The sequence below is a fragment of the Lissotriton helveticus genome, chromosome 1_1, assembly GCF_964261635.1.
Source record: "Lissotriton helveticus chromosome 1_1, aLisHel1.1, whole genome shotgun sequence".
NCBI lineage: Eukaryota > Metazoa > Chordata > Amphibia > Caudata > Salamandridae > Lissotriton > Lissotriton helveticus.
In genome coordinates this window covers 1,343,325,937-1,343,352,139 of record NC_136057.1, presented here as the reverse complement: position 1 = coordinate 1,343,352,139, position 26,203 = coordinate 1,343,325,937, and the positions used below count along the sequence as shown (strand labels likewise).

Below are 26,203 nucleotides of genomic sequence, written 5' to 3'. Positions count from 1 at the left end.
AAGGGAGAATTATGTGGTATTTTCCCTTTGAAAGGCTGTTTGAGTTCAATTTGCATGCTTTGTTTCATGACAGGAACGGATTTAAACTTGATCCTATTTTTAGGTCTGCCGTTAACCAAGACCTTTTGATTTTTCTTAAATATGTATACAATACTTACATATTGGGGCTTTTAGCTACCAATCTTCCGCCATTCGTCAGTCATTGTGTCATTTCAATTTTTGCTTCTGCCCAATACAGCATTTAGCATGGGTCAGCGGGTCAGCCTACTTAAACCACAGGTTCACTTTACTTTTGAGTGACTGCATTTTGCTCTTACGAGGAGCACATCCGCACACAAGCCAGTCCCTTTCAGGACCAGTGATTGTTTTTACCTTATAATTTCTTTAGCATTGCCTTTCTATTTAGAACCCAGTGTGATAGCAGGATGCTTCTGGTGCACTTTCCAGTTTAATCATATCCCATCTCCTGCCAATGCGGTTGTAAATTCCTTTGGGAGTGGTTTGTGTTTTTGACTGCTGCTGTTTCACAGCATACCAGATTGTGTCCATTTCAAACTGTTCGGTAGTTTTTAGGTCTAGCCTCGAGCAGCGCTCATGCGCTGCTCTCGACTAAGTAAGGGCTTTCAGAAATCACACATGTGCTTTTAGTTTTGCTACTGCCCTTTGTGTGTATCTTTTTAACAAAGACAGCACGCAATTGGCCAAAGGCTCTTTGTCCCACCCATGTTAATGCTCACGGCTTAATGCTTGCGGTTACGTGCAGCAGCAGCAGCATATATGTTTCCAATTATCATGCCCAGACACGGGTGCGATAATTGGAAACATATGCTGCTGCTCTCAACTGCGCACGCACACCAGCAGCTCCTGCTATATAAAGTCATTAGAATGCATGCTGTGGTTACAGGTACCGCGAGGTCACACACGTTTGACTAGATCTGCTAGTTTCGTTTCTCAACCCGGGAGTTGGAAAATAAAATCAAAGCGTACCTTGACTGAGTGAAAAGGAAACACACCCTTTGCATTCCAAGCACACTCCCCGAAAGCTCTGGCCACGATGCCTAGATTACCCCCATGCCCACCCTGGTGCCACTCGCTCGGGGATCTGCCAACCTTGGACCCTAGAAGGCGCCCTCGGGTGCGCCTAGCCCACCCCCCGGCAATGGAGAGTTGTGAGAAAGCATATGTACTTTCTGGACTGCCTGTGGGACCAGATATTGCTGCACTCACGGCCACGGCCACCTACGCCTCCGGAGCCAGGCAACAGCCCCAAGAGACGGGTCTTCACTGTCCTGTACGACTTCCAGGTCAGGACCGACAAGGAGCTGACGGTGACCGCCAACGAGCAGGTGCACCTCGTTGCCCACGAGGGAGACTACGTGCTGGTCAGCAAGGTTGACGGGGCTCCCCACCACGGGGCTGGTGGTCACCACCTACGTGTCCTTCAGTCACCGCGAGGGCTTCTACGAACATTAAGTGCTTGCTCCTTCAGCGATATTCCCGAAATAGGCTCACCAATCAGCTGTCCAGGGGGCCACTTCATGTGTGACACCGTCAGCAAGTCCAGCTCTTAGCCGGAAGCAAGAGACACAAACTACTAGTCCCAGAATGCAACTTTGTTGGCTTAAAAAAATGTTCCCCTGTCCGTGTCACAGGTGATGGGGGCACTTAACAGTTATGGGACCATCTCTCGCTGAATCAACTGCTTATTTTAGATATACTATATTCCAGTTCGCACCATGTTATTTCTTTTTTTGGGCTCAAACTGTGCCCACGAGATCACATTCCCATTGTAATGGGATACTTTAAAATCGTGTCTTAAAATACATGGAGAAGTTTTAGCTCTATCCCAGATATTCCAAGAGCGATGCTATAATAAGGCACCTGGACTGTTTCAGGGAAAGTTGCACTTCCCCCAATATACAAGGACTGGAGATAGAATAGTGAATTTGCTTTTCCGGCTTACGCAAAAAATACACCTGTTGTCCTGAGGGCGCAGTTCAAGTTAAGAAACACTCAGACCTGGAGTTTCATCTTCAAACACAATGTATTGTGGGAGTTGTAGTCGAAGGCTGCTTCTGTGAATGAACACACCCGAAAAGAATTGATTGGTAGCAAAGGCAGCCAGGACTAAACCTAATTTCAAGAGAGCAAAACATTATGAAACAGAGCATCCAATAATCCTGGCACTAAACACTCCCATTAAATTTACCATTGTAAAATCTCTTCTGCGTGTCGGAAAATTGTGTGTTATCACAAATTTCTACTTCTGTTTTGCACTCTCGTTTTGTGTGTGTGATGTTTTGCACTTCCGCTCTGAGTAAACGCAAGTGTCAGACAGATGACTCCATGCAATCGTGGTCGACAATTTTGAGACCGGGGACTTCAGTTAAGAACTATTCAAAGCATTCAGGGAATGCTAGCGCTGGTACCCCTTACTAGAACCCTGGGACTAAAACATTTCATATGTTTATGAAATCGAAACCTGTGCTTCAGTAGGATATCCCCCCCCCCCAGTGACATGGATAACCTGATCTAAAAAGGCCTCAGGTACGGAGAGTACCCAATTTCAGAGAAACTAGTGGTAGGCAGGGCTCTAAGTGGGCCGGATCCCACCGGTGCCGAGCACCGGCAGTTCTAAAAAGCCTGTCCGCCCATGTCTCAACCTGGTAGTAAATAAAAATTATCGTGTAGGTCTGCAAATAGCAGAATTGTAATTGTCTTTATGTAGCGCTTACTACCTCTGACTAGTCGTTTAAGTGCTGCAAAATGAAATGCACATCTCAACTGCATTTAGGAACGCCAGATGTAGGAATGCGTAGATTAGGGCCCTGGGCAGCATAGCCACCGGTGCATCTGCCGGGACACCGGGCGGAGAGGGGAACTACATCTGTTTTTTCCTTCTTTCATACTCTGTTTATTATTTCAAATGTACCTAGCTGCCTCCCCAGCTGCCCCCTTTTCCCAGGAGAGGGCCTCATATCTTTCCATGACCTAACACCCCTACTACTGCCTTACTGCAGCATCACCTGCACTACAACAACAGATAGGTACTTATTTACAGGGCACTTTGCAAATTAATACTTATAAAAACCTCACACAGCAAAACGACTTGCACCTACCAAAGGCGAGACCTATTGGCTATGCCAATGCTTGTTGTATATTGGATCCTCTTTTTCTTGATTTCCTTCCGTTCCTTCTTTTTCTTCCTTTTCTTGACACATTTCCTTCTTTCCTTTTCGTTTCCCATCTAGCCATTTCATTCTTGCCTTTTTTATTTATTCTCTACTGCTTTTTCCTTCTCATTCTTGCCTTCTTTCATACCTTCTTCCTCCTCTTTCTTCCTCTCCCCTTTGCTCTTTCCCTCTTTCATACTTTTCCCCTCTTCCTTTGTTTTGTCTTTCATTCTTGCTTTTTTCTCTCACCATTCCTTCTTTTTTCCTTCTCTTCTTTGCTGTCCTTCCTTCACTTACTTTTCCCCCTTTCTCCTTTCTTCCATTCCTCCTTGCTTTCCCTCTTGCCTTCCTTCTTTCCCATACCTATTTTTTGCCTTCTTTCTTGCCCTTTCCTTCCTTTATTTTCCTAAACACTCCTTCATTCTTTTTTCTTTCTTCTCTAGATCTTTACTTCCTACTCTTTCCTCCTTTCTTTCCTTCCTATTTAACTTCTTTTTTGCCTGTTCCTTCTTGCCCTCTTCTCGGTTTTCCTTCTCTTGCCTTCTCTCCTCTTTCCTTCTTTCCATCATTTTTCTATTATTTCCTACTCTTACCTTCCATTCCCTTCTTTCGTTTACGCTATCATTCCATATTTCCTTGTTTTTTTCCTTCTTTTTTGCCTTCCTTCTTGCACATTTGTTGCCTTCGTTCTTGCCATCATTCTTTCCGGCCCTCTTGCTCTTTCTTCCCATCGTGATGCTTTCTTTTTAACAATCATACTTTTTTCTTACCCTTTCCTTCTCATGCATTCTTCCTTTCTTGCCCTCTTATCCTCTTTTACCCGCTTGCCCTTATTCTCTTGCCCTCATTCTCTTGCTCTCTCTCCCTCTTGCCTTCTTCCCTCTTTCTTGACCTAGTTTTCTTGAGCTCTTCCTTCAGTCAATACCAGACTAATTAACGTATTAAGTAGTTTCCTTCAGCGCCAGATAGTACTATGATAATTTGTATCTTGTGAGACCCAAAACGTGTTTTTGCCAGTCACATTTTTTTTTTTTACATTGACAAGAGCTCGGCATATTCCAAAACAAAGTTTTGCCAAAACCATAACAAAACAATTGCCAGAAGGCTGGCGGCCAGTGCCTGACCTATTGCTTGCTAGACAATGGCCATTCATCTGAAGTAAATACCAATTGCTTTTGTCTAGCTTAGTGCAAGCACTGTTTTCCCAGCTCTGTAGGTGGCAATGGACACAATATTGTCCACCATCATATTTAGGGAGTCCACTGTTCTGCTGTTTCTGGTTTTTAAATATAACTAAAGACAGAAAAATATTGTATCTTCCTTTGAGAGTCTCTCCATTATCTCCGTCATAAGGGGCAGGCGACCTCCAATTCCAGAAGCAATAAAAACCTGGCATTTCCCTTCAATATAAACACAAGTTATTAACTATGACGAATTCAAACTAATAAGTATGCCCAGCTGTGACTCCTAACACTCTCCCAACATTTCACGCATGTGCCATAACATCTCACACTCTACATCCAAAATGGCACAAACCACACAACTCTAAAAATGTTGCCCAGAAACCTCCCAGTTTGCTGTGTACATGCGCAGCGCAAATGATTAAAAAAAGAAAATGGATTCCAAAAGAAGTTCAGTTAGCTGTGCGCATGTGCTATTACTACAATTCTCATTTTCAGGGGACTGTATTTTTAGGTTGCAATTGCCACTAATACCCTACACAACTTGTGAACATTCATTTATCTGAAAAGTTCATGAGGAAATGTACTAGATGCAACTTAGTTCTTATACCCAACAAAAAAACAAACATGAAAAATTCCTATAATTTGAGAACAATTAAATATAAATATTGATGAAGATGTAAACCCAATATTATATACACACACACAAAATAAATTAGGAGCAATCATAACCAGTTATGCTTTTATTTAGATTACTGGTTTACGTGCTTTAATTTTACTGGATTTGTTTATTTTGCATTTTTCAATAGGAATTATTTATGTACTTGATATCCAGCATTCTATTTTTAATATAAATACATCAAGTTTTTTTAATGTATGTCTGATCTACTTTATCACACAATTTAACTGGTCATACAAAATATGGTTCATATTCCATTTGCTCACTTTTTTTGATTGATGTTTTAGTTGTGGAGGAGTGTTTGTTGCTTTCCCACCAGCTGTAAACAACCCTTAGTCATAGAAAACTCTGAAAAAACTTCAGACTAACCTGATGGGCAAGCTCATGGAGGCACAGCAAGCTCATGCACACACAGCACTCTGCTTTCCTCCTCTCACTCCAATCATCCTCAGTGCATTGAACAGGTTGAAGGAGCAGCTTGCAGCAAACTTAGAGCTTTGTGAACTGTTCGCAGAAGGAAATGTCACTATGCTACTGTGATACTTCACATTGGTAACACATTTATCCTTTTATTACAAATCACTCATTTCAGTGATTGGCAACGTGCTACGCTGCTTCAACACTGTGTAGTGCATGAAGTGGCAGAATAGAAACAGTTAAGGAGATTCACTCTAGGCAGGAGTTCCAGTGACAGAATCCGTTGTAGACTGGCCCCCCGCAGTGATAGATCTACACTGTACACAGGTGCAGTGACAGGCATATGCCGTGGGCTGTCTGCACCAGTGACAGCGATACCCTGTATGCTGGTGCGCTTAAAGTGATGCACTGTGCACTGATGCATCAGTAAAAACAAAAGTGAACTGCGAAGTGAAGCACGAAAGTGACAGATACATTGGAAACAGGTGCAGTGACCGAGATACACTGTAGGCTGGAGCACATCAACGACAGGTGCACTGTAGACAGGAGCTCCGCAGAGCCAACGACAGGTGCACTGTAGACAGGAGCTCAGTAGAGCCAGTGATTCAGTGTAGGCACAGGTCAGAGTAGAAACAGATACACTGCAGACTGTAACCTCAGCAGTGACAGAGATTGGGTGTAATCAGGAGCACAGACCTACCAGAGATTCACTGTAAACACGTGTCGGGCAGTGACTGAAATACACTGCTGAAGGAGCTCACCAGCTGCAGATACACTGTACAAAGGTGCAGTGGCAGATAGGCACTGTAGGGAGGAGTTCAGTGCTAAGAGATCCATTGTAAACAGGCGCAACTGCAGTGATACCTTGTAGACTGGAGCTCAGCAGTGACAGATTCCAGTGGTGGCTCCTTCTTTGGGGCATGGGGCGGTCGCCCCACTACTTTCTCGTAGTGCGAGAATGCAGAAACATAAAATGGTAAAACTACCATTTTCCGTTTCTGCTTCTCTCACTGCGAGAAAGCAGAAGTGCCTAGAGTGCCTGGTTGGGGGCGGGCGGCGGTGCGTGATGCGGTCGTGGAACTGAAGGAAGGTTAAAAAAAATATATTTTATATTACCATCCCACTTCCCTTCCCCTCCCCTCCTGAACGAATCCACCCACCCGTTTTGCCAGCCGCAACTGTTTAATGGTGAAGTTTGGAGGCGAGTTGGGGCGGCTGGGTGAAACTTAGGAAAGGCAATGAATCTCCCTGGAGATCCCTTATAAAACCGTGGCAAGCCTGTACTGTCCTCCGTGTGGCAAGCGGCACATTGCAGCATACCTCGCACTTCATATTCAGAATGCGCACTTAAGATAGACTTGAAGGCAATGCACCGGTTGCTGTGTGTAATCTTAGGTTACAGATTTAAATACATCCGCTGTCGACTCAACCTTCCATCCTTAAACAGTTGATAAAAAAGAAGCAACTTTTAACTGAGTGCTAACAACATCCAGTTACAGCGTTGTGTGGGAACTCGCAACGCCGTATGTGTGTCTGAACATGCCAGCATCGGTGTGCCAAACACCTGCCTGTGAGTGTACTTGCATCTCTGGTCCATGCTCTGATGCGCAGTGCGCCTGCTCAGTGCTGTAATGAGAAGTCCGCTGGTTGAGGCACAAACATGTACCTGCTTGCTTTATGAGGGTCTGTAAATAACATGCAAGGCACCTGCGACACGCAACCCCTGGAGCAGAGGAGCTCCACATGGCATCATCTCAGCCCCTTGAGTGCATACAGGGAGTCTATGGAGCAGAGACACTCTTACTCTATACACAGATGGCAGGCACCCTCACAGGCTCACTCACAGCAGAAGAATTCATAACATACCGCAAAGTGGGGGTACGAGTCTCGGCAGGGTCACTCAAAGTGACTCTTGGCAAATCACCTAATCATCCTCTGCCTAACAAAATGAACGTGTCCGTCTGTAATGCAACTAGTGTCAACCTTGGGTCGAGTTTGCTCAATATAAAACTAACATGAAAAAAAAACAGCCGCATTAGCTAGGTGACGGTCACTCTGTGCCAACTTTCGATGAGATATTGAAAGACTTGGTGTTACAGACCCCCCCCCCCTCCCTTCCTTCCCCTTGGTGAAATTAAGTAATCGGCCATCATACCGGTAGAGTTTATATACTTGCAAGTGACTGTATAACTCTTCTAGTGTGGAAAGCTTTGTAATTAAAGTGGCGCTAGTTTAGTTTCAATTGCTGTTTGATTTCTAAACAGGTGTATGGGTTGTTTGAAGAAATGCGTTTGACGGAGTGATTGAGGGTCTGCGTGCTTCCTACCGCATTAAGAATTAGTGGTTTACTGAATTATGATTTGATATATTTGTAACTGCTGAATTTGTTCATATATATGTATTGTCCATTTTGTAGATAAAACACTCATCACCTAGTTCTCATGCTTGCACACAGTGAATATCGGGACATTGGTCCACCATTATTCTTGCCGACTACATGCCGTTGCGCACAGCATAATGCTCTTAAACATGCTTGCCATGTAATGTCGCCAGGCAAAACACAGTATGTGGGGAGCAACTATGGCTGTTTATCAGTGCTACCCCAAGGTAGGTTTTCGATTCTTCTATAGAAGGGCTGTATATTCTGTTGCATCATTAAGGATAACTCTATACGGAAAAAGGGACGAGGACTGAGCAAGTGAGTACGGCCATGGAGCTCTCATTCGATCTACGTGAAGCAGCGGGGGATGCTTGAGCATTAAGCATGGTTTATTCTCTTCAGAGAAGTTATTGGTTACGTCTCCGGAAAGAGGCCGACCACCACCATAGTCTGACCAAAACTCCTGTGACTTAAGTTAGTCACTCATTCTTCGGTCAGTCACTCATTTGAAACAGTGATATGCGTTTCGCGCTCAGTCATTTGTAGTTGACACACTGGGTGGTCACCTCTGTATCCAGGTAGGCCCAGGTGAGTGGGAAATGATGAGATGAAAGGGGGATTGATGGAGCGATAGTGGGCAAAGGAGTAGTAGAAGAAACATGAAAGGGAGGGAGAACTGATAGGGAAGAAGCCATGACCCTGATGGGCGAAGAGCAAGTGGGGATAGTCAGCTGTAAGTTGTTTACGCACGCCTGCTTTTCTTTCCCTCTAGTAATTTGTAGGGTCAAAATAAATTCATCACCCTGTCAATCATGGTATTGTACATGTTAGCTTGTGGTTCTATCCAGTACGATTAATAGTTGTGCTACAGCGGTACCAGTAAATTGTTGTTCATTTTAGTTTCATATTCCCAGAGCATTCTCAATAAGTGTCAAACTTCTATAAGGTTTCTTAACTCCCACAACTCTAAACAGTAGTATTGACTGAGCTGTTCCACACACTTTCTGGTTTGCTTGAAAATGCACCCTTTGCCCACTCTTCAAAATTCTCTTTGGGGGAGAACCCCACCGGAACACCCCGTAGGTGCTTCAGGCTCGCTCACTGCATGGAAGTACGAAAATTGTTTTACGCCCAAACACTTTCAAATGTCACCAGCTGCCACTGACCGATTCACTGTAGACGCTCAGTCCCAGCCGTGGAAGAGGTGCACCATAGACTGGTGCTCCATGGTAAAACAGATACATTGCATCTATGTGCAGTGACAATGATACACTGTAGACAGGAGCTTAATGGGCTCAGACATACATTGTACACATGTGCAGTGACAGCGATCTATTGTAGACAGGAGCTCAATGGGGACATGTGCACTGTAGAGAGGATCATAGCAGTGGCACAGATTTACTGTAGACACACATCTGTCCCAGCACAGACATCTCTGCACTGTACACAGATGAAGTGATAGAAATACATTGGAGACTGGGGCACCACAGTAAGCAAGACACACTGGAGACAGGCATAGGCACAGAGATCCGCTTTGAGCAGTAGTGAAACAGTGGCAGAGGTTTAGCATAGACAAGTTCCAGCAGTGACAGACCACCCATGCACAGGTGCTCAGTGACAGATCACCCAAGGACAGGTGCTCAGCAGTGACAGATTACCTGTAGGACTAGGTCTTTTTTGGCTAAAGTACCCCAAACTTTTTGCTTTCCCCCAGACATTTATCCTGACATGGTGTTGCCAACTTAGATGCTTTTGGCACTTTGCCACTGCTAATCAGTGTCAAAGTGCAAGTGCTCCCTGTGTAAAGTGTAATTGTAATGGTTGTCCATGATTGGTATGTTTGCCTTGCTAGTAAAGTCCCTATTAAAGTGCACTATGTGTGCCAGGGCTGGTAATGCAAATGCTACTAGTGGGCCGGCAGCACTGAGTGTGCCACCCACACAAGTAGCCTTAAAGAGGGAACTCCGGCCTGCCATTGCAGGACCTGCGCGCAGTTTGTTAAACTGCCATGTTGTTCTGACAAGTGCACCCACTTGCCAAACCTTACCCTTTCCATGCCCATGAGACACCACTATGGTAGGTCCAGTGTATCCCCTGGGCAGGGTGATGTGCATGTGAAAGGTAGGACATGTACTTAGGTGGGTACCATGTCCTGACAGTGACATAATCTCCATTTCTTTTTTCACGGTGGAAAGGCCATCTTGCCCATAGGACAGAATTGGGAGGCTGTGTAATATGTTTTCCAGCCTATCTTCTCAAAGGCTTAAGATGGAGGTGAAGTTTAGTGTGCCTGAACTCACAATGTAATAACATCTTTTTATGAAGGTGTTTTTGCATTATTGGTTTAGAAGCCACACTGGCTGGGTTGTTGGGCTTTAACATTTGTTTGTGCTTCTGTCTGGTTGTGGATTGACTGTCTGGATTTGAAAGCGATAGGATCTGGGGGAATGTCTTGACCCAGGGGAGGAGGTGAGACAGCAATAGGCTGACCTGCTTCTGGAGTGTAGGGGGAGGAGTAGCCCCTAGAGGTAAAGAGGCCTGGGTTGCTGCCATAAAACAACTGTCCCATCTCCTGCTGAGTGATTGAGAATCAAGACCCCCCACTAATCAAAGGAAGGGGAGGCACCCGGAACTGACTTCAAAGTCATTTAGGGGTATAAATCCCCTGAACTTTGGAGAATGGCTTGATCAAGATTGAAAAAGACTAGAGCTACTTTGTGGTCAAGAGGAACCTTTGCCAAGAAACAATTGAAGAGACTGGAGGAAAGGACTGACCCTTGCTGTGTGTTCTGGGGCCGGCCTGCAGTTTGCGGTTTTAACCAAGGAAAGGTCAAGGGGACTTTGCTGTGTGCGGTGTTCCCCTGCTTGAAAGGACTCTGCTGTGCCCTGTAGTAACATATCCCCAAGGGCCCGACTTGAGCTGGCTCCCTGTTGCGGAAACTCAGGAACAAACAGGTGTCCAGGAGAGTCTCAGCGACGCTGCGTGTGCGCTTTGTGCAGCCTTGGACCTTCGTGAGGATTGCCTTGTTATCATGCACACCCAGAGTCCAAGTGACTCTCAGCGATGCTGCGTGTGTGCTTTGTGCAGCCTTGGACCTTCGTGAGGATTGCCTTGTTATCATGCACACCCAGAGTCCAAGTGACTCTCAGCGACGCTGCGTGTGTGCTTTGTGCAGCCTTGGACCTTCCAAGGGAGGGAGAGGGAGAGAGATCGCACCCCCCAGGTAACATGTGTCGATGCCTGGGGTGGCATGCAGGCTTTGAGGCAAACGCTCGAGGCCTTTCTCTCATTCCGGCAGCGCGAGACTCTGCTTCGGCTCGTATCGCTGCCTGTACTTGCCAAGGGAGTGGCAGTACCGGAGCTGCACTTTGTTACAACGTACCAGTGTTGGGGGCAACTGTTGACTGAGGCCGACTGAGTCAGCACGAGTGGCAGAGAGACCGCATAAGGCACTGTGATCAGTGCTGGAGTGTATTACGTATTACCTTATTTCTGCATAATGGAGTACTTGATTGTGGTATTACACATTGCATCGTTGCTGCATAACAAACTACCTGATTCGTCTAATAGGCATGGCATTATCTCTGCATAACGAACTACCTGATTAGCTTATTACACATTGCATTATTCCTGCATAGCGAGCTACCTGATTAGCGCATTACGCATTAAATTATTTCTGCATAACTAAGTACCTGGCTGTTGCGTTACTCATTGCATTATTTCTACACTGCAAAGTGCCTGATAGTTACATTTCGCATTGCATTATTTTTTCATAGCAAAATGCCTGATTCTCGCATTACAAACTGCATAACATTGTATTAGGACTACAGTGGAACGTTTAGAAGTGCTGATTAATATCGCAAGAACTTACAAGGGCTGGCTAGCCTAACAACTCACCAGGAGGAATATTACAAATACGCACATGTTGGATTTATATTGTGTGGTCTTACCGTATATCTTTTTATATAAAATGTATACTCATTTTTATAAAACTCGTGTGGAGTCCATTTGTGGTGTCATCATTGGGTTGCTGTGAGCACGGTTGCAAATACTTTACACATTGACCTTGAAGATAAGCCTGGCTGCTCATGCCAAGCTACCAAGGGGGGTGAGCAGGGGCGGTGTCCTTCCTTTCCCTGATGTGGAAACGGGGGTCCCTATTTGGCCTAAGGTACCTACCTCAGCCAACCAGGGATCCCGGGTCTAACATCACCCGAGCACAGGTGCTCAGCAGTGACCGAGACCACCTGAACACAGGTGCTCAGCAGTGACGGAGACCACCTGAACACAGGTGCTCAGCAGTGACGGAGACCACCTGAACACAGGTGCTCAGCAGTGACGGAGACCACCTGAACACAGGTGCTCTTCCAACTCCTCTGGGAGCACAGCGGCCGAACAGAGCAAGATCAACTAGTGTGACCCCATCTTCTCAAAAGAGGGAAAGAAGAACGCCATATTCACACTTAAATTGACTAAACAGAGACACTTAAAATGGAGACCTCGCTCTAATTAGAAATCAGTTTAAGGTGGATGGATTGTCATTTTCTCAATAGCGGGAACAGATTTCTATCCCACCCACTTCCCGTCCTGAGGGCTAATGGAGGAAGTGTTGTTCAGTGTTCTGCACTTTGCTCCAAGTACACCAGGATGTTCAATATCTCCACAGGGTTTAAGTAGGTAGGCCAACTCACTTGTAAATAAATGTAATCAAGCCATTGGCTGCCATGAATAATATCAGTGATGAATCCATGGCCCAGCAATGACATTATGTTACAGAGACTGAGGCTACTGTGGAAAACAGAACCTTTGTACCTGCTAACAACTTCCAGGTGAGCCCCCGGATTTCTGCATGGCGCAAGGCCTTTGAAGTTCAGCTGAACCTTCCTGTCACAGTTGCTTATAGGTATCTAACTGTTGAATCTCCAACATTAATATGAAGCAAGGAGTTGGTTGAAAAAAAATGTTTATTGAATTTTGAGTGCAAGGGTAAACCCACGAAGTCAGAAGCACTCTGGTGAAGCGGTTGTCCGGTCGAGTCATCAAGCAGGAATCCCGACGGGACAACAGATGCACCATGGAGACAGAACATACCATTTCTAGGCATTCCAATTCCAAGCGATAGTTAAAGGGATACAACACTGACCCACCACATGTACACATGTCCTGGCCCCTTTAACACATTACTGTTTGTAAGTGCACAGAACCAGCTCACTGGTGATCTGAGCACTATTTGAAACACTACCAATAGCACAATACATCGAAGCCATGTAATGCTGATAATCTGAGTAGCAATACATTGAAATTAAAAAATACATTAGTCACCTAGAGCTCCTTGATGCTCATCTCAAGAAGCAATACAAATATTCATGTATTATTTCATTCTAGTGCTTGATGTTGCATACAAGTGTGATAAGACGTTCATTCAAACTTTACTTAAAGAAAGAATTTACCGTTGGGCTACGTTAGAGAAGGCGCCATCCACAAAAGTGAAAAACTGGCATAAAGGATCTTCTTTGCACAACCGTTTACATTGTTGGTCCGAGTCGGCCTTGACCACCCCACGGTCATTTCCTAAAAAGTTCAATCCTTTAAAAATGTGGTCACTGCATCCTGCAAGAGAAGAGAAGACAGCTGATGGAAGGACAGCACACTTACACTCCTAGAGAAGCATTCAAATGGAGTCTGATGGATTATTGTTTACTGGGAGGTCAGTTTCCTTGACAAGCTGAATTTAGATGACCCCCTGTTTCCCTCGTGATGCTTGTGGGACCCTTAACAAGATCAGGGAATTCTACCAATGTACATCTACTTCAAAGAAAGGTTCAACACTGGACATTTCGGTTCTGAATAGGAAGGTAAATATCATTGTCTCTTCTACATTAGTATCCACGGGTCAGCTATATGAATTACATCAGCATTTAAGTTTCCAGCAAATTAGAAATTTGGATTGAACACGTGGCATGAAGGCAACCTGTACATGTGTTTGCTGTTAGAGACATGTTTTAGTAGTGCAACTGCCAGACTGTGTTCGTGGGCCAAGCATGGGCTACTGGGTCTCAACCTTGTGGGTTTGCCTCTGTGGTTCAGCAGTCCTTCCAACTATGGCTCTGCAAGCAGGACCAAGTGAAACTACTACAGCAGTGGACTTCGTGAGGTCACAGGCTTCAGGGAGATATTGTGGGCTGCTCAGGCTCTGAAATCAAACACACATTATTATAATAAATGGTCCAACCTACTGCTTATGGACGCCAATTCACTAAATAGAAGGGTTAGCGGAAATGAAATCACACACCTTTGACATAAATACAACATCAAAGTAAGCAATCTCATATGACCCATGACCCTTAATATACCGAGGATGTGCAGTCACATGATTTTAACCAGGATGAGATAATAGGCATAGAAAAAACTTAAAGACTAATAGAACAGCACAAATATCTATTTTAGATACACCTATATTAGTGTGCTGCTCTTTGAAGACATGGCTTAGTACAATACTGGAACTAAATTGTAGCATATGAGCCAAGCAAGTGGGTCAGTTCTCCTAGAAGAGATCTGGAGGCGACGGATGGTATCTCCCCTCCCCCCCCCCCAAAGAAAATGTTGAAGAAAAAAAAAAAAATCACATTGTGCATTTTTTCTCCAAGTTCACATAAATTTGCTGACACCATGGATTATGAAAGGGCACTGATGGACCAGGCCCCCTCAGCAGGGTCACTCGCAAACGTTTTGCCTACTTACCTCCAATTTTTGTTATATTGGCCGTAGGACTGTGCACTTTACCACTTCAAGCCAGTGCTAAAATGCTTGCTCTCTCTCCTAAACATGGTTTGATTGGCATGTACCAAATTGGCATATTAAATCTACTTATGAATCCCTTGTAGCGTGGGTTACCATATACCCAGGGCCTGTAAATTAAATGCACCAGTGGGCCTGCAGCACTTAGTGTGCCACCCACCTAATTAGCACCTTAATACATCTCCCAGACTAGTCATTGCAGCCTGAATACAGTGTCACATTGCCATGTCGACTTGGCATTTAAACCTAATTGCCAAGACTTAAAGTCCCCTTTTATGACGGGTCGCACAGAAAGTAGGGCCTAGGTAGTTCATATGGCAGGGTTTTATGTAAATAAAAGTTTGGACATGTATTTTTACGTTTTACATGTCCTGGTAGTGAAAAACACCTAAAATTCATTTTTCACTACTGGGAGACCTACCCCCTCCCATAGGATAATATTGGGGATTCCTAATTACATTTAATAAGCTGTAATTCCTTCCTGAGGAGCGGTAGATATATCATGTTTGGTACCTATGAAATTGTAATGATAAACCCTCTTAAATGGAGAAGTGTGGCTCAATGGTTAGAGTGGCAGACCCTGATGCAGAGGTCTAGCCCGGGACCAGGGTTCAATTCCCCGCCTCAGCGGGTCTTGGGCTCAAAATTCCACGGACCTGATAATTCTCGCCTCTGTGCCTATTCCAATCATGGAGTCCCACTCTGCAACTCTAGGCAATAGCTTGCTTAATCTCTACAACGGCCCCCACAACGCTAAGGATGCCTGGCCTCCACCTTGGGGGTGCCCAGGAGTGGACACCTCACAGGGAAAGCCTGGAAGGGTTCCACAGCGGTATTCGTACAAGCGCCTTGAGACCCTTGCGGGTGAGTAGAGCGCTATACAAGTATCAATTTACAATTTACATAAATTACTCCCTTTATCCAAGCAGAAACATAATATATTAACCCATACTAAATGTATCCACCACCCCCGGAGTGAGGATGGAAGTGGAGGTATCCACTTAAACAACAAAACAATTGTCTGCAGCTCCAAAAACACAGTAGGCCATGACCCCAAAGTATTGTCTTAATTTCAAAGTGACAATTGTATGTTTTGTTTTTAGTCTTACAAATGATCAGGTTAGACCCTTGGTATTACCATATTTGTGGTACACACCTGAAAGCCAAGTATTAGTATCAGGCAGGAAGAGGGTTAAATCTCATGGATAGGTCACACACAATTGACGACCTTTGCTATTTACATCTACTTCCTTTCAATTCCACACCTGACCAATTTTGCTCCTAATATCTTCTCCCTTACGGTCCTACTGGCTCAAAATGTTTTCTAGGTAGGTCGCCATACTCCCAATCAATTGTAAAATGGATGATACGTGTTCTTTTCTTTTTTTGAGAGGGAGGTGAAATGTGCATGTTAGTCACACTTGAATATTCAGGGTGAGCAATACACAATTTCGACATCACCATGTTCAATGTTTTAGGCATTCTATTCTACACAGCGCAATCAAATGTGTTCATTATATTTACAGAGGCATGATCTTCCATAATACTCCTAGCTAAAATGCAGTCTGTGAATGATTAATGAAGCAAAGAAATGTTTTGCCAAAGTAACCAGACAAAAAACAAAACCAGACACTTTAAGCAATTTTAACTACAAACTAATTAACACAATTGTCTGGAAGTTTGAAACTAATGTGTGTTCTCGATTAATTTAGGGAGACAGAATCTAGAGCCTCTGCAAAGGATCCAATTTGGCTTTTTAGTCTCTGGAACTGAGAGCTAAAGGTCCCTGTTTTTTGTGATTAGTGTTTCAATTTTACAGAAACATTTGCTTCCAGCCGATTTCACCAAATGCCTCTCAGCGGCAGCTCCGCTGCTAAAGTGACAGATTTGCCCCACTGCTCTGTCAGCTGGTCAAAAAGGAAAAATAAAACATTGTGTTATCACTTTATTTTTCCGTGGCTAAGCTGGTTGGGGTGGAGCGGGCTGGACTGGGCTGTTGGACTGCTCACCGCTCCTACCCCCTGCTCCTCTAAGTACGCATGAAGGTTTTGGCTGGATGTCTTGGGCCGGCCAAACAGACATGCACACTTTGCATGGTCTTCACCGAGAACAAGCACAGGCTCCCAGTCCCTCTGAGCGCCGAACTACAGCACTCAGAGCAATCACAATGCTGCTGTAACAGCATGTGATTAGCTAGGGGAGCCTGGGAGAATGTGTGCTCAGAAGTGTGGCTTAATGCTTTGAGCGGCAGACCTTGATGCAGAGATCTGGTCCGGGACCAGGGCTCAATACCCACCTCGGCAGGTCCTGGGCTCAATTTCCTTGGACCTGATAATTCTCGCCTTGGTGCCTATTCTAATCATGGGTCCCACTCTGCAACTCTGGGCAATAGCTTGCTTAATCTCCACAACGGCCCCAACAGCGCTGGGATGCCTGGCTTCACCTTGGAGATGCCCAGGAGTGGACATTTCACAGGGATAAAGCCAGGAAAAGTTCCTAAGCGGTATACGGACAGTGCCGGGTCACCTCGGTTGAGGTAGCTATGCGCTTTACAAATGCCCTCATTTCATTTCCTGCTCGTCAGGAACCTCTATCAAACTTCAGCAGGAAATTCTAGAGAAAGCGCTTTGGCCTCCATGTTGGAGGCCAAAGGTCCATGTGGGAAAAGACGAAATCCATGCTGGAAGTCCTCCCTTCGTCTGGTGCTACATGAGCTGCAGCGTTCCGCTATTATGAAAGGACATCAGACGGCACCTACTTCCTGTAGTGGTGCGCGGTCTAGTTGTTCCCTTTCACAAGCTTAAGTGTCTCAGTAATGCACATTCGTGACAAGAACGCTGCGCACTTCAACTGAAGAAAAAACATCTGACAAGAGCTTATTTGCGCACTTGCTGTCAATTCGACCTACTCTTCGAATTAACCTTAGAGTTTGAATGGCGCTGATCTCTTCCTATGGGAAGTTTAGAGTTTTGACTAAAGGTGCATCTTTTTGGGCATTATTAAATATAGTCTTTGTTTTCAGCAGCTGACAGATGAAGTTTTGAGCTGGAGCAGAGCCGGTCACCTCCGCATTGGCAATATTGATGGACCAAGCGTTCCTGGAGTAACTTCTGTCAAGAGAAGTGCTCAAAAAACCTTCAAGTAAGCCTGTCCAATTGTTTTTTTTTTTTAGTTATTCGCCAATTGTGACCAAGAGGCCTGAAGTGTCTGAGTGAAATAGTATTTCCAGCTGTAACCCAATGAGTCCTACATCCTCAAGCGAATAAAGAAAGTATAGTAGTTTCTGAAGGCAAGAGACTTAAGGAGAATAACCAGAGTCTGAGGATAACATTCATTTTTTAAAAATTTGAACTAAAGACTCCAGTACAGAGTTCAAAAAGACTTGAAAGAACTGTTAAGTTGAGAACCTAGTTGGAGAAAATGTGTATTCCTCTGAAGAGTGCTATTGAGACTGCAACCTTTAATATAGTAAAATTGTATAAAAGGAGAACTCCTATCTGGCATTGCAGAATTCCTGTACTTCTTCCAATTGTTTCATCAAGTGCCAGCTGTTCTTTCAATGAATCAGATATTACGTTAAGAATACATAGACAAGACAGCACTGAGTGTAGCTAGCTTCTAATAATACACAGGTAAGAGTAATGTAGGTAGAGTGAAAGCAGAGAGAGCTAGAAGGTAATTCAAGGTTTTTGATAATCTTGTGCTTATCTTACAGAATTCTCCTATTGAAAATTCCGAAGTAGGAGCCAGTGTACAGAAGCATGTCTCTTGTTTGGTCTTCCACTTCCCTTTCCTCCAGAACTAAGTTCAGAGACAGCGCACCCTAGTTGTCACTGGTCTTGGCTGGTGTGATCGGAGGTAAGATCATCTGTTCCTGAGGGGGTTGCACCAGAGTGTATCCTTTTCTGACACTGCTCCTGCAGTGGACTGAAGAGCCAAAGAGGACGAGAGGCGGTGGCTGGCCTACAGGTAAGATATATATAATTCCCTCCCCCTACCTGGCCAGGACTAGCCACCCCTCCCTCCCCCCCCACCATTAAGTAGCAGCTGTCACTGCCCTCTTTAGGATCCTTAAGTCAACTTTAATTTTTGGATTCTGGAGGGTATAATTGTAACCAGAAATTGATGGGCTAATTTATACAGGTAAACTTTTACTTTTGTGTAAGTTTACGATTGTTTGCTATTCACAAAGGGATTTACTAGAAATCTCTACAAGTCTCTTCACATTAAAAGACTGCACTCGTAAAGGGACGCCTCATAAATCCCCATTTGGATAGCAAATAATTGTAAACTTACACAAAAGTGTAGGTTTACCATTGTAAATTAGGCCCAGAGAGACAGTTATGTATCAAATAAAGGATCAAAATGTGAACTGTTTTGTCTGGTGTTTTGTTAGGCTACCAGGTCACAATGGGGCATATTAGCAACAAACAGCGATATTTATCGCTAAATGTGCTCAGCGCATTTTTTTTTTTTTAATACGCTGCCTATCACCGGATATTATCACAGAGATAACATGCTATTAGCAACGTTCATCTCTAATGCGATAAAATATCCGGTGATAGCAGCTCAATGCGTGAATATCACTGGAAATCCAGCGATAGTCAGGCAGTAACGCTAATGGGGCCTTAACCTGAATATCCACCTCCCGAGGTGGATATTCAGGTTAAGTCATGGTCTGAGCAGGGGTTGGGTTCTGGCGATAATCGAGCTTAGCGATACTTTTCTCATCGCACAACCTGCCTGGCTAATAGGCGATAGCTGTGCTAGTGACTGCTTTCAGTCACTAACAGGTTGGGTACACCCACTTCGCATGTCATTAGTGATAAATATTGCTGACATGCAAAGTGGGCCCCAAACAGGTCGCGATCACCTAAAAGCGGTCGCTAACTGCTGTTAGCGACAGCGTGCTAATAGGGCGATAAAATTATTGCAGCTTTAGCTGGAAAAAGTCCCGCTAAAGCGGCGATATTGCCCTTGCTAATATCGCCCAATATTTTTATCCTTTATTTGGCAATATATAAATTATGAGGAGGATCCATTTAAGAGTCATCAATTCAAGACAGTCAAAAGTTAGCTAGAATCCATGTACATAAACCGTGCAAGGCATGGGCTCAACTAAAATTAGTAGTCAGAAATACACAAAGGTGGTGAAAGAAAGGCAGATTACCAACATTGCACATAATGACCATATTTGCCTCAAAACGGTTCTCCTAAATCTGTAGCTCCCGATTTCTAGTGTTTCCCTGGAGGTGCATCTGCAGACAAATAAACATTGCACTGAGAAACCAGGATTTATCATCAATTAACCTGGCAGATTGTCTTGCCATAGCATTTGATGTTTTACCCCCATGGCACTTACTCACAGACACCCCAAATGTGAAGCCATTTTTAGAATCCACCCTAAACATAAGCCATGCAAGAGAATATTTTTAACTTACTTTTTTTAATCCCAAAGCCTCTTAACGAGAAGCCTGAAATGGCGTTTTGAATAAAAACCAATGAAGGAGTCCTCGGGTTAAAGCGCTTCAGATAGCAAAAGAACCTAATGAAAGACAGATTAACAACCAATCAGAAATTAAATGTTGAAATCTGCCCCATCATGGGCTAAAGGCATAATGTGCATTTGTTCACAGTTTAACCATCTGAAATGACCCAGTTGCTGCTCCTTTGATGAATGTAGACCACCCACAGAAGAACCTGCAGAGCATTTAAAAAGGTAAGTGGACATTCTCAAAGCATCCACAGGAAGTTCTGGAGTATTAAACGTCCACTCCACTCCTACATTAAATGGCGACTGCTCTGACTAGATCCTCTTGTTGATTCCTCTTCTCTCAGGTTTCTGTCTCCAATCCCAACTCCTCGCTCAACTCTCAGATTAGCAAATAGGTTGAGAGGTCTGGTTTTCAGCACCTTTTGGTGTCTGGGGACCTTGAAGAGAATGCCCTATGGCCCAAAGTCTTACTTTACTCCTATTGGACAGAGGACAAAATAGTAGCTCCTATGTGCCTGTACTTTTGTGGTTGCCAGAACTAATCATGTTTTTAATATGCCATTTATGACCCATGTTTTGATGGCCCCATAGAAGACCCAGAATGGACTGCAAGCCCATGGACAATCCACAAGCAAATATTAGACACTTATGCGGCTTGCCTTCAAACCAATTATGAACATGGTCTATATGGAAAGTTCACAGCTGCAGGTATGAGGAGAAATAAGAATTTTAACAATAAAGTTTGTTATTGCATATCTGAAGTTGATGCTGCAACAATGAAACTGCAAAGTGAGTGGTATTTTGCCTTGTATATCTTCAGTGTTTCTATACGTTCATGCGTGTTGTCTGTGAGCCATGTCAGGCTGGGTGTGATAACAGATTGTTCCACTGGGAGGAGTTCTATTGGTGAAAGTTGAGAATCATTAGTGTTGGATGTCTTATTGACATGAATAGACGCTCACTATTTACACACCGGAAGGACTGACTACTTTTTGGTCTCTCCCTCCTTTGAGAGCATCTTTATGATCTCTTCCTTCTTTTCTTGCAGGTGTTCTTTGCATCTCTTGCGAGCCTCCTTAGGATTAGACCTGTAAACTTCAGCCTGGTCAGACAAAAGTTGCATGCAGGCTTTGTCTGCCTTCAGTTTGTGAATGTGCTACATTAAATGCAATTTTTTTTTAACACATTACCCTTGACTTTCAGATAAAGGCGGTGGTACAAGGGTCAGTCAATCTTCTGGGACTCACGGTATCTGCAGAGAAGCGCAGGATTCTTACTCTCCGCATCCATTAGAGTTTCTTCTGGCATATGTACATTGGTAGTACTTTCTTACTAATGCCCATGGGCCTTCTCATACTGCGAACAAGCATGTTGCTTCTGCAGCAGGCACAGGAATGAATAAGTCTAGGCTTGTGGATAATCAGACCATATGTCACCAGCTTTCTGATTTGCTGGTTAGATTGCATTGGCAATCTTATTTGTTTCATTAGGATCCAATCATACTTTTTCTTGCCACAGTGGAAGATGCTGGAAGCAAGCTTCTCCTGAAGCCAAAGAATACTCATGGTAGCACCCGGCTGAAGAACAGAAATTGAGAATCGGCTGAGGTAACATCTATGTTCCTGGTGGTGTGTCTGCAAAAGTGCCTTGTATATCTGGTTAACGTGTAAAGAAACCTACATGCAACTCTGAAGTCTACTTACAGCTGCAGCTTTTGCTACCTGCAACAGAGCTCAGCTTGGATTACAGACAGGAAGATCGACCATGTATCCCATTCAGCATCCCACTGGGAGCTGGAGGCTTCGGAGGCCAGCTTTTTTTAAGGCCATGGCCATTGCATGCACTTGAGTGACTTTCTCCAGCTCGGAGGTTAAATGAAGCAGAATGAGCAAGAAAGATAGAATACATTAAAAGAGGGGGAGGAAGGAGCGGGTTTTTGAACATATTTTCCATGGCTGCTTTTGATTTTGTATTTCAGCCTTGACTCCAGCGAGGAGTTTAGATTGACTATGACCAAATTAGAACATGTTCTTAAAAGAGCAACATAGTTTGCATTGCTTTGCATTCGGATTGCTTTCTATCATGCAAAAAATATCCCACAAATAAGGTGTGGGGGGGGGGGGGGGGGGGACATCAAGCTCAGGGAAATCTCAAAATAATTGGTTTCTAAGGGACAGGATCACCAATACTATGAAAAGATGTGCAAGCATAATGCACCGGGGTAATTAAGGATGAAAATCTTAGAAACGTGCTGTGCTGAAACGTAGCTTACATGGTTAGTAGATTTGCAGGTTTCATCTAAATCTATCCACAAGGTCAAAAGTTAAAAGTATTACTACATAGTGGTGATCACCACTGTATATTATGTATAGACAGAGACAGACAAATAATGTTTTACTTTCTGTTGTCAACAGCCCAGTCTTCTGTGAGAAATGTGAAGTACTGGCAGTGGGGATGGTTGCTGCAGATGAGCTGGCAGTTCTCAGCATCAGGAGCCAGAACCTGGTCAAAGTCCTCGCCAGCAAAATCAAAATTGGGGATGAGATATTCAGGACATGTGGAATCACCTGAGTAGGGAGAGAAGAGAAGAATGAATTTTAATCAACCACTACCTTCCATTTCATCAATATAAAATTGTCAATCACCCATTCTGCTGCTTCTGTAAGGGACAATTTGTTGGAAGTGGAGAGCATGACATGCCCTTAAGCCACAGGCCTGTAGTGTCAGGCTTTAGGTTTTGACTCACTAAAAAGGACCCTTAACTGACCCCAGTGAGCGCTGGTTGAGGAGGCAGAAAACCACAATCAGAAACATATCTGCCCATGCTGCAGCCAGCCCCAAAAATATCTAACCTTAAATCCGGATATACTTTGACAATATACAAACCAACTAAAGCTGTGAGATGAACATCCACTCCCACTAATTACAATTAATTTAAAACAGTATTTATTTTAACTAGTTTGGCAGTTTGATTGAACTGAAACATGAGGCGAATTGGCAGGGTGGTAGAAAGGTTTGTGAGTTGTGGCCTGTTTAATTACAGTGGGTTTCTTTTTCTAATTAAAGTGGGTTTCTTTTTCTTATTAAAGTGGATTTAGTAGAACATCTACTATATGGTCTGCCTCCACCTCAGCATCAGGTGACTTAAGGCAAGTAGAAGACATGAAAGCAGAGGGTGACAGGAGGGAAGGTGGATTGAGACGAGAGGGGGCAAAGCAACGTGGGGAGGTGGAATGAGACATGAGAGAAGACAGAGGAAGTCAGAGAAAGAGGAATGAAACATGAGGAGGCAGAGGAAAGCACAACTATGGTAGAGGAAACATGAGGGTAGGCAGGGGGAGATGTGACTGAAGGTATGAGGAGAGGTGAGGGCAGGCACAGGAAGACATTAGGGAAGGATATATGAAGGCAGAAGGAGGCAAGAAGCACAGCAGAGGCAGGAATGAGAGACGGCAGATGGCGGCATAGGCTGGAGACAAGTGGGCAAGCAGTGCAAGACATGAAGAGATGGCAGAGGAAGACCAGGAGATCAAGTCAGCAGGAGTAGTACTAGCAAGCAGAGGAACGGAGTGATGGCAGAAACAGCAGGAGCTGTAGAGTGAGGAGAGTGGACGTAGGTGCAAGCAGAGGGAAAGACTTGGGGGAACAGCACAACTGAGGGCAAACAAACACTGAAAGCAGGCACAGAAACAAAGAGGAGTTTTAGAAAAGGATCAGCTGGTTAGAGTAGAAACAGTAATGGTAGATACAGGGGTAAGACAGTGGGGTCAAACAGAGGAAGGTGTTTAAAAAGCAACTGGTGGTTGAAATCAGAGCGATAAGGTAGATTAATTAATATGGTACTATTAGTCTATGTTTGAAGTAATTTATGTAATTCTTAAATCTTCTACGGGAGATGCCTCCAAGCCAAGACAGATCTCATCCAGGTCATTGAGTTTTTGTCCACCCCCCATCAATCTGTAGGTGGCCTACTCCTAGAGGCACATATCATGTCTGTTACATGATACCCACTGTACATACACTTACCTTATTTCTTAGAGAACTCTTTCCTTCTGCCTCGCTGTAGCTGCTTTTTGGTCACTCTATTTGCCCTTCTCAGACAAACCTTAAAAACCAACCAAATGGTCATCCATCCTCCTCACTCAACCTCTTGTTCCTGCCAACATCCTCTAAAGAAACCCCTCTTTTCTTCTATGGTCACCACACCCTGTTGTCCTGTACTGCGAGACCTCCACTGCTAATGCTCAAAAGGTAGATTTTGCAGCCAGGAACCAGAGAGGATGGAAAATAGTACGGATGTGGTTCCAAAGTGAGGGCAATTAAGTAATTGAAGAAGTGTTTGTGTGCACATAAAATGAGTCACAAGTGCTGTGGTTGTGCAACTGCCCTTGCTAGGGGGATCATGTAGGATGGCCATAAATCGAACTGCATCTGTGGCCAGTGCTCACCTCACTTCCGAATGGGTCTGGCAGTGGAATTTTGCATTGCTGTCAAAGTTTTTAATGACCCTTTAGCTGGAGATGAAGTCAACATTGTGCATGGGCAGGCAGGGGGTCTTTGGGATATGTTGGCCAGACAACAAGAGCACAAGGCGTGATTGGGGAGCGTCTGGTCCGGAAAGAGAACGTTTAAAGTTGTGTCTTGTGACTGTGGGGTTGGGCGAAGTATGCAATGGAGCCATCAAGAGAGGACTGATTTGTCTTTAAGAGGAGATGGGATATCAGATCGAGCTTTAAATGTCTGAATTTACTGTATGTTGTAGTTTCAAACATGATGTGGCAGAGGATGAGGAAAAGAAATTCAGTTCATACCATGAAGCAAATGTACTGTGTGACCATAAACATCACACTGGCTAACCCAGGAATATTTCTTGCATTGATTTCTACACACTCATTTCACAGAAGCAACCAGACTATTGTCCAATACTTACAAGTGCTGTCATCACAGTCCCTTGGGCTGAATCCAGACACAACATTGCCAAGGATATTAATGACTGGTGGAGATGGCAGCTTCGTAGCGAATTTATGGAAGCACATCTTACTGGAATTGAAAGGCAGAGCATCCTCATTAAAGTTACTGCTTTGTGGATATCAGAACTTTTTAATAAATATACATAATGATATTGATCCCAGAACTCATTAAATACAGCCTTGCTGATAACTGTTTTAATTAAATTAAGTGTACTTCTTAGTAGGCTGTACTATGCTGCAGTGCATATCGTAAGCATGAAACACTGCTCTCGCTTCAATAAAATCAAATGAACTTTCCCCAGGCAAAGTGATCTTGGCTATGCTCAATGACCCAAGCCTCCCTCGCAGTCATTCAATCCCTGCCCAGTCTTCATCCGTTTGCAACTGAAACTCCTACGGAGGGACACAGAGAAGGTATCCGAGTAGCAGTGTTTATCACTAAGGGCCCTTCGTCACCAGAGAAGCAGCTCCTATGGGCATAGAGGAGTGGTAGGATCCTGGAATAGGTGGTATGACCATGGGCAACTGCCTTGGCGATTCTGATTTGGTACATCTTTAGAAAAGACTCAAACAAAATCCACTGCTTATGTGATTTAGGGTCGGAGGTGTGTGCAAAATCATACAACTTAATAAAATTGCTACATTTTGTGGAAATTACACAAATGGAGCAACATTTCATTTGGCTGGTTACATGCATGAAATTTTCAAATGAGTACATAACCTGATTAAAGAAGACATGAAAGACAATTTCAGGACATTGGTGTGAGCATAAAATGTCACTTGGTGAGACATTTTCTTATCAATCCAGTCTCCCATGAAGAAACCATCTCACTACATTGCATAATGCAAACATTTACAAATTTCCCAAACTTGATTTTTAGCTCAGATAAATTTGGGGGTAGTCGTGTAGTTGGTTTCCAAACAAACTGCACAAGACTCCCGCTGGCCAGTCATTACTGCACAAATTAGATGTTGATTTTGCTATAGGATCATTTTCAACAGGGATCATTTGATTTTAATTCTATCAAGAATGTGTGCCCTGATCGAGAGTTTTTACGGTATCTGCAGGTCCGGCATGCCCTGGCCTCAGTTTGGACTCCTGATGTGCCT

At 44.1% G+C, this 26,203-nt stretch overlaps 1 protein-coding gene and 1 pseudogene across 1 annotated transcript in view; both read right to left on the bottom strand.

Annotated features, from left to right (window-relative positions):
- Nucleotides 1–26,203, bottom strand: part of LOC144772881 (coagulation factor XI-like) — an 86,713-nt gene that overhangs the window by 3,474 nt on the left and 57,036 nt on the right. Inside the window, exons 6-9 of the mRNA XM_078657537.1 lie at nucleotides 25,054–25,163; nucleotides 22,522–22,690; nucleotides 20,071–20,174; nucleotides 13,282–13,441 (exon numbers count right to left, since the gene is read on the bottom strand). Coding sequence (XP_078513663.1) covers nucleotides 13,282–13,441; nucleotides 20,071–20,174; nucleotides 22,522–22,690; nucleotides 25,054–25,163 — 543 coding nt within the window. The remainder of the gene's footprint in view (nucleotides 1–13,281; nucleotides 13,442–20,070; nucleotides 20,175–22,521; nucleotides 22,691–25,053; nucleotides 25,164–26,203) is intronic.
- LOC144772877 (large ribosomal subunit protein eL19 pseudogene) lies at nucleotides 21,022–21,688 on the bottom strand (annotated as a pseudogene).